Source organism: Ptiloglossa arizonensis, chromosome 8 (assembly GCF_051014685.1).
Source record: "Ptiloglossa arizonensis isolate GNS036 chromosome 8, iyPtiAriz1_principal, whole genome shotgun sequence".
NCBI classification, from domain to species: Eukaryota; Metazoa; Arthropoda; class Insecta; order Hymenoptera; family Colletidae; genus Ptiloglossa; species Ptiloglossa arizonensis.
The window spans coordinates 13485273-13498331 of record NC_135055.1 but is presented as its reverse complement, the minus strand read 5'-3'; the positions used below and the strand labels follow the sequence as shown (position 1 = coordinate 13498331).

The 13059-nt window shown below is 41.0% G+C and overlaps 1 protein-coding gene across 1 annotated transcript in view; it reads left to right on the top strand.

Moving 5' to 3' along the window:
• Positions 1 to 10216, top strand: part of LOC143150677 (uncharacterized) — a 28117-nt gene extending 17901 nt beyond the window's left edge. The window contains exons 2-4 of the mRNA XM_076319123.1: positions 102 to 235; positions 9694 to 9819; positions 10177 to 10216. Coding sequence (XP_076175238.1) covers positions 102 to 235; positions 9694 to 9819; positions 10177 to 10216 — 300 coding nt within the window. The remainder of the gene's footprint in view (positions 1 to 101; positions 236 to 9693; positions 9820 to 10176) is intronic.
• The last annotated feature ends 2843 nt before the right edge of the window (positions 10217 to 13059 follow it).

Genomic DNA, 13059 nt, shown 5'->3' with positions numbered 1-13059 from the left:
TTTTACAATTATTTCGCTGTTATTCGTTTTAATGTCTCGTGAATCGTATATACCCAAAAATTGTACCTTTTTAAGTTTCGTTTTAAAATTGATTGTTGCAGGTTACTTCTTTGCTCTTGGAAGGTGAACGCCGGAAATTGGCAGTTCTTCAGAGAGAATTGCAAGTTGCGCTCGCAGAAGGGGGGAGCGTAAAAGTTAAAGAGAAGCAAAGGCAGGAGTTGCTGCACGCCATATCGTAAGTAGAATCGACGCGTACCTAGCCAGACAAGAGTTTGTCTGAGAACGAGTGGAATATGTAAATTGTAGTTTATCGTTCTCACGATCCTCTTCTTAAATTATTTTTACCATGATCGTGGAACAGAATGTCTGCCAATATTTTGTACAATACTTTATAAAATTCTTCCCTATAAGATATACGCAAAATATTGAACGAATTTCTTCAATCTACTTAAGGGGTCGATTCGAACGTCAATATCTAGAGAATATATTATAGTTTCTAGCATTTATGAATTTTTGTTGCATCTCGACCAGTTTGGTCGGAATCGTGCACACTGAAAACCATATCGAAAAACAATCATTGAAAACGATGACGTGACAAACGCAAACAAGAATCATTTTCCAAAAAATTCCCCCACTCGTTTACTGTTCATACTATCGTAAATTAAACGACAAAAACTTATACAAACCAAATGTATACTTTCGCTTTGGTGTTTATTTATAATATGTATCACTTTTTAACGCGTTGATAATTAAAACGCAAGGACACTACTCTTCGTTGAAAATTTATCGACCGATTCTATTGATACACGTCACAGTGGCACAATTAAACAAAGTATTCAACGTTGCTCTTGCAGAACCAGCTAACGAACTGATGCAAATTCAGCGAGTACGCCGCGATAAAAAACAATGAAAAAAAAAAAAAAGAAGAAAAGAGTTATCACGGTATCGAGTGTCTTATCGCAAGAATATGTAATTCCACTGAAAGCCTTTTCTGCTACGGTGTCGCCGAATCACGAAACTCCCGACGAAAGTATCGCGGACGAAAAACTCGGCTAAGGAAACATCCATTTTCCCTGGTGGTAGGTAGCTTTCGAATAATATATTTTGCAAGTTGGCACTGGACTCCCGTAACGCGAACTCTGCCCCGGGAGTTCCTGTTCCACCCCCGAAAGGGAGAAAAGGGAGGGAGGATTAACTCGTTCAAGATTTATTAGCGCCTGTCCTCCGGCGAACTAACAATTTGATCAAACTACCGTGGAATTATGCAGTTTCGTCTAGCTTCCGGCGCGACTCGTCCTAGCTCGAAGCCGAAACGTCGGCCTTAACTTTCATCGTTTTCTCCCGTATCGAATACACCCCGATTAATCATTTTCCTAGCTGCGATTAGGCGTGATGAATTTTCCGCCTAATATTTGCATCGAGGTGCACTTGAAACTGCGTCACAGTTCGGTCAGAGTCGTCTCTCGGTGTACGGTTATCGCTCGTTAATTTGACCGTGTATTTCCACGAGAAAGGAACTTTGAAATTTTCTGCTTAGACAAAAACGAACGCGACAGGTACGCGGTCAGCTTTGACAAGCGTAGCTTATTTACGTATAAACGTTTCCAGCCACGGTTTTAGGTCCTCGGCGTTATAAATTGGCACGGAATATCGGGGAATTATTTTACCTCGAAATTGACGAATAAAATGAAACATCACAGTCGAAAAATTACAGCTGTTCAATTAGCAATAACGAACTTTCACAAAGGGGCCACGCGTATACGTATTGTTTAGCTTTAATTAATTTTTGTAATATTCGAAACTCGAATCGCACGAAATATTTATTGCCGAGGGAGAAAGAGAACGATCGGTCGCGGAAGGAATTGCGATTCGTATCGGGTCTCGGAAGTTTTAATTAACCTTTGCCAGGCCTGAGACTAAGCAAATATTAATCGCTGTTCATATTACCTTTGCTCGTGATACTGCGATTTTTCTCAACCTAGGAGAGCGATCGTTTTTTTCCACCTACGATACGTAATGCGTATATTTAACCGACGCGAAACAGTTTCGAACGAACGAACCGTATAAGTTAAAGATTATACGCTGTATATTTGAATTTCTTCCATTTGTTCCTTAATTACACTTTGTAGAATTCTTGGAACGGTATTGAGATAGGAAAACGTCAATAAACGCTTATTTAATGGGGTATTTTAATCCAGATTGCAATACTTTGGACGTTAACATTCTCTTTAAACGTTTATCTATTTTAATCATTAGGCGAATCAAACGTACCGAGATTACTCTGTAAATCAATTTTAGTTTCATACGATACATACAAAAATCTGTATTTTCCACATTTCTAATTTTCTTGCTTTGGAAATTTATTTTTCCGATCTTGGAAGTAAATTTTCACCCGGAAAAATGTATTCCTATAAAATACAAAATTTCGTGCAACGAAACGTTAAAATCTTCTCGCGTCATTTATCGAGTCAAACACACCAAGACAAACCCCTTCTCCCTTCTCCTCACCGAAAACTATATTCTACTACACACCTTGTTCATCTTTACTATATAAAACAATTTTACAGAAGTGTACACAAAAATCTCTTCTGTACCTTCTCTGTTTCCAATGTTCAGATTTTCTCATTGTCAGATTTATTTTTCCCATCGTAGAAGCAAATTTTCCCTCGCAAAAAATGCATAAAAAATACAAAAATTCCCGTACCGTAACGTTAAAAATCCCGTGTCATTTATCGAATGAAACACACTCCTTGACGAACCTCTCCGTCTGCGCTCTCCTTCATCCGGTAAGTAGTGTCCCCGCGTAACGAGTGTTACCGGGGAACACCCAATTTCCTTTCTCCAGCGATAAATCCGCCTAAGAGACGCGCGAGCGCGCGGATTTCTCGAATCCCGAAAATTAGGATCGCCGACGGCGTTCTTAGAGACGCGCCGGCTGCCTCGACGTCGTCGTAGCGAGTTAAGCGTTCCCGACACCTCGGGACGGGGAAGAAAAAGAAAGAAAAAAGAAAAATAAACGAAAAAAGAAAAAAAAAACCGAAAAAAGAAGAAAAGCTTCGGAGTCAGCGATATGTAAAGGTCCGTGATTTTTTTTTTCACCGTCCCACCGACCCCTTGGCTCCCCCTCTGGCTGCTTTCGCGCTTCGAGGCTGTTTGCGCAACCCCCTTCCAACGAGATGCTCGCGGCGTTTCGGCCCTGTTTGCAGATGGCGGCCGGCTTCTCGTTGATTATACGGCAAATGATAAATTTACGAGATCGTCTCGCCTCTCCTCGCCTAGCCGCGGAATTTCTCCGTTTCCGCGCGAGGACGCGCGAGCGCAACGGCCGAGGGGGCGGCGGGGGGGAATTATTTATTCCGTGGGCCCCGTGTTCTTTCCATGAACTCTCGGCCTCCTTTGCCCGGCCAACGAAATATTGCGTCGCGTTACGGGGCACACGTGCGAGGAACAACGCAATAATTGACGATCCGTTCTCCGAACGGGAAAACGAGAAATTGAATGCGGAAACGGAAGGTATACGAAGCGGGGTGGGGCTTGAAAAATTATTCAGGGAACGGGCGATACCCATTTCCCCGCGATCTTCTCTTCTCGTGGAATAAAGACTGGTTATGAAGCACACCAAGCAACGAGAATATTCGAAAGTCGGTGTACATCATCGAATGGAACGCGAGCTTTTTCCATTTTACGTGGTACAGCCTCGCTACGAATCAACCGTGATTTCTAATGACTCCGTTTTCAGTTTTGGCTCGCAATTCTTGGGGAACCTGTGTTGTTTCCTCTCGTTTTTATTGTTTACTTTCGCGATATATGGAAGGTTTTTTTCTACGGGAGAAACATTTCGGAGAGAGGGATTTTTGTTTTCACGGAGAACTTGGATTACGAGAATCTCTGAGAAGGGTTTGAGTATTCGATGCAAATACGCGCGGACGTATTATGCGTGCATCGAGTGACGGATGATTTTTTTTTTCTTTTTTCAGTCGTTTCGAAATGTGTACTCTTTGTTGGAGAATCTTTTCGAAATTTGTCTCGATCGTAATGTTTTCATTTTGCGTATCTTGAGATGTGAAAACTGTTTCGTCGGTGCGTGTGTATTTTGAAAGAACAATGGAAAATTCACTGTTTGAGGGGAATGTGATCGCTCTCAAAGGAGTGAATAGTTTTCGATTAAACTTTGTATTTAAATTTTATACTTTCATCTCGAGATTCGATTCAATTTCGAACGAAATCGATCCACGAATAATTACGTAGCTTTTTTTAGTTTTCTAACGTATACATTCTTCGTTTATAAAATTTTCAAAGAGGTTTTAAATAAGTCTTAAGGAGAATCCAATTCTATGTAAGAAATTTCAATAAACTTTTCCTCTATCTTCTCTGATAAAGACAAAATTAAATCCAACATTCGTTGCACTAAATTACAACTTTTTCATTTCATAAAGTATCGAGTTTGTTTTTGTTGATTTACGTGCTTGCGTTCTAAGCAAAATTTAAGACCATTTTTATCGATAATATGTGTATTCGTATCGTACGACTGTCAATATGTTTCACCGATTATTGCACGAGAATCTCGTTCGTTGCATTGGGTTAAGTGGAAGAGATGGTCACTTAGCAACGAGTAAATTTGGAGGTGGTACGAACAGGTAGTTTCAAATACATACTCTATAAGTGGAGCTCCTTTTAATTGGATTGGTTACCTGGATGATTGCACGAATCTCGATACGTACAGGAATTTTCAGTCTCTTTTATGTGGAATTATCCACGTTCCACCAATATGGTTCGAACAGAGATGGGCAAATTTTTATTCGAATAATTAATATCCTTTATTCGATCGGACGTTCAAATTTTTATTCGTTCATTGTACCACATACCGTTTTATAATTAAAATTCTAAATTTGATTCAAACGAATGAAAAGTCTTTCCTTTCGTTCGTTATTTGAACCATTTATTCGCATAAAAATTCCTCAAAGGGCTAAATTCTTGCAATTTCTACTTGGAAAAAATCAATATTACTATTCTGCATTCGCAACGTGCAAAATTCTCGATAATTTTAACACCAGGAATTGATATATCATCAATACTCGTACGTACTGAATTCTTTCGTAATTAATCGCGATGTACGCGGAAAATCAACATGAAAATTTTAACGTACAGATTTAATTTAATAATCGTAAATATTAATGACACTTTGGTCGAATTTCAGGCCTGATTACGTACCGATCTAAAAAGCTGGATGTACGGGAATTACTTAATTATTACGTTATTACGATTTATTTCGTTAAATATATTAAGATATTATCGGGCGTTAAAACTAATCGTTTAATCCGAATTGATTAAATTTGATTTTAGTCTGTGTCGAAATTAATCTTTAGTCGCTACGGTACGGTGTAATTACAGTTTCATATTGCTCGTTAAATACACGAAATAATGTAATGATAAAGTATCAAAGGTGTGTAATAAATTTAACAAGCAGTATAACGGCGTGACGTTATTGTTCTCCAAAGATTGAGCGAATCCCACCGTCCTAAAGACTCATGTATCACTGTCATCACGTGGTCCGTCCACAAGCTTATCTTGAAATCCCTAAACAATCTAGTTTCTCTTAACCTTACCGTATCCTCTGGGTATTCACGATGACAGGACGAGTGTCACATTTTACGCCGTACGATTGCCTCGCAAAATCACAAATTTAATGGCGTACAAGAACGTTGAAAAATATAAAAGGTTCGTCGTTCTTCGAGACGTACTAAAAACGATCAATTTCTTTAAATTAACTTTCCGAATGTACGATAAAACGGTGAAAAACGTTCGATAGGAAGACATTAGTAGTCCATAATCGATGAAGAAGTCGAAAGTTACGGATTGTTAACTTTTGCAAATTTTTTTGTTCGAACAAACCATTTCACTGTAACGAACCAAAGTTACTCCAACTTTGTTCCGACCGAGTTTCTCCTCCATGTTAATTAGTGGTCACCATTTTCCCTTACCAATGTTTTAATAATTAAACTCTATGAACTCCACGGTTAAAATGCAGAAATCTGGCTTGTTTCGATCTTTTATTATACCTTTTACGATCTTAAACTTCACGAACAAAATTTCTCTCGCTTTTCAATTTTTTCCCCCTGTCCAGATTTTTCCACTTTGAAATATGGAAACGTTCGATCGTTCTCGCGCAACCATACTCCACGACGAAGTTGCAGGAATTATTTCGCGTAAGTTCGGTCCACTTCCGGTGAGTATCGTTTCGTAAATTTTTAATAACTCAACGGTGGACAACGTTACGAAGCATTCGATAATTTCGTGTAACGAGAACGAAGTAAACCGAGGAATTTCACGATGAATATATTTTTCCCTTCTCGTAAGACGCGTACGTGTTATTCCACATTTGTCGTCGGGATTTCAAGCTTCAACGTTATTCAGGATGTTCTTTAGAATTCATATTGCGTAATTCAGAAACCACTGCCCCAGGTTCGCAATTGCGTTGATGGACACTAAATGATGCGAAATTCGCGTATTTAATCTCGCGTGGAACTCGAAAATTACGAGAGCCATTCGAATACAAATTGACGATATTCTCTACAAATGCTTACATCGAATGTTTATTTAGTTTCCTTCGATCAAAATGTTGCCTATAACATTAACATCGTAGTATCATAAATTATGGGAGAAATGTACAGTTTGATTGTCAGATGTGTGAGAGAAAGAGAGTACGAGAACGAGTAGAGGAACGTGCAACCCTACTTGGGGGGTTGGAACTGACAAAAGAGGACTGCTCGCTGAGACAGTGGAGTTTTCGGGTGATGACGATGTGAAGCGGACTCATGGTCTGTTTATTGTCCCAATGACCACCCTAGAAGACAAGTGCATCCCCCGAGACGGCCATGACCTCCTGACCTAGGTCACGTGGGCCCAGAATTGAAAATATAAAGGAAACCGTAAGGTTGAACTATAGCGTTGTTATACAATGTGTCGTTGGAAGGAAACAGTGTATCTCTCATCGAGAGTCGTTGTTGGTAGTTGTTGATAAATTGTTGATTTCGATCAGTGTTAAATTTAGTCACGATAGCCTTACGCATATACCCTCATAATCACGATCATTATCATTTTTCCACGATACGCAAAACACGATTGTTCGATGTTCCACGAGAGAATATTTAAAATGTTGTAAAGTTCGGTTACGATAAATTTTGATCGCTAAACTGGGTTTTCGAAAATACAAATTACGATGAACAAGGTAAATTTATTCAGTTAATTCGATATTTAAAGTTTGTTAACGAAACGAGTCCTGTGCAAAGAAGGACCATGAGAATTCCGTGAATATTTTTACTCTTTTTCTATGTCGAAGCGGTAAATAATATTTACGATTACTATTATTACTTTATTCACGAGCTAGTAGGCCCTTGCAAATCTTACAAAAACGAACATAAATCGTCGAGAGCCTCTGAAAAAGTTTATCGAATTTATTTGTCGTTTTAGTAACTCTCGTGACACAACTTTGAAAATCCATGCGTAGTTCTGTTCTAACGTATTATTTTACCTGGATAAATTTGAATTACTAGCCACGATATCTAAAAAATCGTAAATTACACATCGAAACAATGATAAGATCAGGTTTCCAGGTAACTAAGAAGGATGCACCGAATAACAGCAATACGATGGTATATTTAACGCGATAACGATTCCAGTGAATTATTAACTTCCGCAACAGGTCTGGAGCTCGGAGAGATATTCATATTAGATTACGATCTAATTATTCCGAGCAGTTTGTATACTCTGATTGTTCTCGGGTAGTAAAATTTTCTCAGGGAAATTTTCCCTGCCGAGGGATCGGAACAGGGGAATCTGAATGTCGTTGGAAAAATAAATCGCTGGCTCTGCGTATTCAATTTCGATAGTCCCTTGCATCGAAGGCTCGAGCGGTGTCGAGTTCGGGGAAAAGAAGGGTAAAACGCGCGCAGGCTCGCGCCATGAATTCGTAAGATTGTTTGCTTTCGCGTAATTGCCGAAGTTTCCGCGGAGACGTTCGTCCATCCGTGAAACTTTTTCGATTCCTAAATCACTGGGCGGAAACCGCTTGGAAAAATTCGCTTGCGCAGCTAGCGAAGGACCTCGTCATCCATCCCCTGGTTTGCTCGCGTTCGGGGTTTAATTTTTTTCTCGCGCGTAGAAGGGACGACAACGAACCTCTCTCTACACTTTTTTCGGCGTTCGATCATTTCGAGAGCCCGCTAATTAACCGAAGATTCTAGATCGTACGAATTAATGCGTCGATTAAAACCCGAACGTGCTTGTTTTGCTTCCTCTATCGAATTTTCGGTAACGATTCTGCGATAATAGCTACGTATGCCGAGTGAATCGAAAACGAAGTTAACAGAGGCTAGGTTAACGAGAATATATAACTGTACCTCGTTTTTGTACGGAACGATATTACTTTTGTACTCAGAGATACGAAAATGACGGTAGTGGGATCTGCCCTCGAATGGCCCTGGTCGGCCAAAATATGTGGCGCATACTTGGCGATCGTTTACTCTGTACCGATACGCTAGACTTTGCAGTCTTCGTCGGAGAGGTTTTAATTGCTCGTATCCGTACAAAAGTCCTAATTGACCATTTTCAAAACTCATTCTACCCTACACACTTTTCCACCCTTTCCATATGTAGCTTAAATAAATGTTGGCTGATATTTCAGTCGTAACAGAGTCCTCGAGACCCGTATACGAACTAAAGTCACTCTAATGACTACTACAGTTTACTAATGACGATCTCAAAAGGGGCCTCGTCCCTTTCGTTTACAACGTAGACTCAGATCCCTTGCCCTTTACGCATAAACGAATAGTCATGAACGAAATGTCTAATTTATAAAACACGAATGGCACACGTTTACCACAATGGAAGTATTCAACTTCGGTCACGAACTTGTTGGTACATCTTCAACGTCGAAGAAGTCAATCAGATATTACGTAAGTGCCAATTCTTTGAGCATCGACGAAGAAAACTGTACACGTGCACAAGTGTCTACATTCATAGTTGTAACTGTGAACAATCGAATGTTCTCGAGCGACAAATTCCGATTTTGATGACACTTCGGTACAAAGTAGTTCTCACGGAAATATTCACCGCGTATTTCTTTCCATCGGTAAACTTATCGAAGGGGTGAAAAGAACCCTTGGGGGTGAAAAACATATCCGATCCAATATCTTGGCAACTATCGGCTACAGGGCGAAAAGTTTCAATATGAAAATCGTGTATTATCGAATCGAGAATTCAGCTACGTAAATAGCTTTCAGAAAAAATCCAGTTTTTTCAAGATACTGCATTCAGCAAGTTTTCCACCCTCGATAGAAACGTTTACGACGCTTAAACACAATCGTTGGTAGACAAAGAAACATATGTTTCATTGATTTGATACATCTTTTTAAATTCTCAGTATCTCGAAACAACGTTCCTAAAGGTGATACATATTTTAAATATTCTCTTGATTAAAATCGAGGTCAAGAATTATTCCTAATCGTAGAAAATATCACGAGAGATTTGAATTTGAAATATTTTCTTCAGTAAACTTTAAACTTACTCCGAATCGCTCGATCGTTCGTCGTACGAAAAAAGACCTGATCATTGAAGACGAGAAATTTGTTCCTGATCCATTAACGAACGAAGAATATTTTTCAAGGTATTGTTATCCGTTCGTTTTGCCTGCAGGAAAATTCAAGGACAACATGAGCAGCTCGACAAGGAGTACAGAATCCACGCTGCCGGTGTTCTCTTATGCAACTCGAGGGCCTCCGGGAAGGTAAGCGTTTTGTCATTATTCTTTCCTCTCCTTCCGTGATTCACGGAAGATAAATGGTTCTCTCGATCATCGCAACGCGATCTATTATTTGTTAGCCGAGAAACTCCCGGGCGTCCTTCGCTATTTTCGCCGTGACTCGGCTGTTCGTTAAATAAATTCGATCGATCGACTGTCTCTGGAGGCAACGAAGGCTCTTTCGTGACTTTTCAAGGAATTGGGTATCCTCCCTTGGTCATCGCGATGATGCGCAGAATTTAATACCTTTAACTTCCGTATCGTTGAATATTATACTCGAGCGAATTCGTTGAATGATAAATTTATACGAGTTCGAGAAACATAAAGATCGCGATAGCTTGTTATGCAAGCTACTATCTCTTTACGGTTATTTTTAGAACATTAGTTATACTTAATATGGAACAAAGAGTGTGTTAAAGATAGAAACGTGTGGAAAAAAGAGAAAAATACATTGTACTTTTGGTGATGTATTTTGACGTTTAATAAAGGATATACAACCGTTTCGAATCTATAATATCGAGTTCTCTCGGAGAATAAATCCAGAATGATCAAACGCAAGGAGAGGTTAAGTGAAATTTGTAAATTGAAAGAAAGGAGAATAAATTAATAAATCTAGGAAAATTTAAGAAGATATAACCTTAAGAATACTTAAAAATAGTTAAAACAAAGTGAAACTCGCTGTACCAACGGTCCGGACGAGTTGTTATTGGACTGAAAAACAACACGCGTTTAAATATCAAAAACCTTCTTCCACCGTAAGTACGGAGCACAAGTTCCTTTTTTTTTGGCTCTATGAACGTAGCGTGTTACTTGCTTTCCAACGTCGAAAATTAACGTTTAAAAATTTCATTTTCATTACTTCCGAGATTGTTTTTTTTTCTACGCGGCACACCTCGCCAAGGAACCGTGTTATAACTACGATCAGGTAGATTCTTCGAACAACGTATCCCATTCTCGCCATCTCCAAATCCGCGATTGACCGTGCACGAATACGAACAACAATTGGGAATATTCGGGAACATTAATCCGGGGAAAGCAACGTTTCCTTGAGATTCACGAAAACCCGTCGAACGCGCGGCCCGACAATGGAAAAGCTCTATCTCATTTCACCAGGAAAATAATGTAACGACGCAATCTAAAAGAACGAGGCAAACTTTCGACGAGCACCGAGCTACGTCCCTTCAGCGTTTCATCGTCGAGCCCTCGGAATAATAGATTCAATTCCTGCGTGCCCTCTCGTCCTTCGTTCAAACCCTATTTCTCCTTTCCTCCTCTCACCCTGTGTCCTTTTCTCTCTCTCCTTTCCATTCTTGACGTCTCTCGGTCTCTTTTCTCCGTCCAGCTCTCTCTTTCTTGCTCTCTCTCGTTTTCTCTCGCGCTTCTTTTTCGCTCTCTTTCTTCTTTCCTCTCGTTTTTTCTCTCCTCTTCTCTCTTTCCTCTCTCAGTTTTTCCTGCATTACATTTCTCTCTCGTAATCTTTCTCTCTCCTTCTTCTTCTCTCCCATAGTTTCCCTCTCGCTCTCTCTTGCACTCTTTCTCTCTCTTTCTCTCTTACTATCCCTCCCTCTAGTTTTCTCTCGCCCTGTCTCTCCCTTTCGCTTATTTCGCACTCTTTCCCTCCGTTTTTTCCTCTCCCTCTCTCTCCGTCTCTCCCTATCTCGTTCCTCCGTATTTTTCCGCACTCTTTTCCCCTCACGCGCGCTCAGATTCTCTCTCGCTCGTTCCGAGCCACCGTCTTCGGCAAATGAAACTTCGCCGGGATTATCGCGCTTTGCCGAAGAACCGAAGAGGATCCGGCTCGCGGAGAGTGGCATTTCGAGCGCTCGAAGCAATCGAGAATTGGCGACTCCATTCCCGAGCTTGGGCGTCTTCTCTCCGCGAGAGAGACCAAAGTTGTCGGGAGTTGACCCGAACCGTGACGAGCAACGGCGGCCGGAACGAGGGAAGAACGGGCAATCCTAGCGATAAGGTGAGGTCCTCGAGATACCGAGGCTCTGGGCGGGGCATTTCCGTTATACCGTGTCGAATCGCCGCGAAGTCTCGTGCCATTTTCATTTTTTCTTTCTTTCTTTCTTTTTTTTTTCACCGCCATTCCGTTCCATTCGTGGAAAACTAATTTCTGCGAGAGCGCACCACGGTGGACAATTTTCCTTCCTGGAAGAGGCAACCCTTTTCCATCGCGTCCCCAAGGTTACAGTTTTAGAGGCTTCGGGGTTATCGATCAGTTTTTTTAAACAAGGTTATATAGTTTTTATCGTCGTGGGGGTACAATTGGGGTTGTTAGCTTCGTTCGAAAAATTCAGAAATCTACGAGAATTGATCACGGAGGTAATTATGGAGAAATTAACGAAGAATATTTAACTCGAGAGACACTCGAGGATCGACCACTTCGATCATATTTCTATAATTATGATTTGTAATAGAAGGGTGTCTAATCATGATTTTCTATTGTATTTCTATCATTCTTTTGTTGGATGTGTCAACCGGTATTCTCAAAGACGTTAAACGAGGATTCGATACGAAATGCGCGTAATTCCATCGATACGATACCGACCTTAAAGATAAAAATTCACAATATCACGAGCCATTCGTCCAAACGCATTTACACGACATTGTGCGCATCGAGACCGTGTTGCGAGAGGGTTGAGCGTACTCTCGAGTTTTTTGTACGGTCGACTTCGCGAACTTGGCGGACAAACACCCCCGACAAATGTTTGCCTGGACGTTAAACGAGGATTCGATACGAAATGCGGGAACCGAGGAAGCGGAGAGTTCGATACCGTGGGAGAGGGTGCACACCGCGAAGAACGCGCACAGAGGCTCGAAGGAACGATTGGGAAAGAAATAATGGGACGCAGGGGACGAACGTGAAAGGGACGACGCACCGTGTGGGAAATAATACGAAATCCGTGGCTCGTCCAAGATGGAAAGAAATGGGAACATCGAATGTTGGGATATACGCGCCGGCCAGATGACGAGGCGCAAAAACCTTGGAGGAAATTGCGGGACCGTGGCGCCCGCCGGATCACGAGCCGGATAATAAAGCAACGCACGAAGAAAGTCGGTGTTCATGATGAACGAGAATTACCGGTACCGTGGAACGAATGAAACGGACGACAAAGCCGTAGGAACGGTGAGGGACCACGGAACGAGTGAAATATGAAAGACGAGGCGTGGTGAGTATCGACTGACGCGAACGAAAGCACGGCCCACGTTTGTCGGGGAAGGTGAAACGAATGGTGGTGAAAGGTGAACCTTCG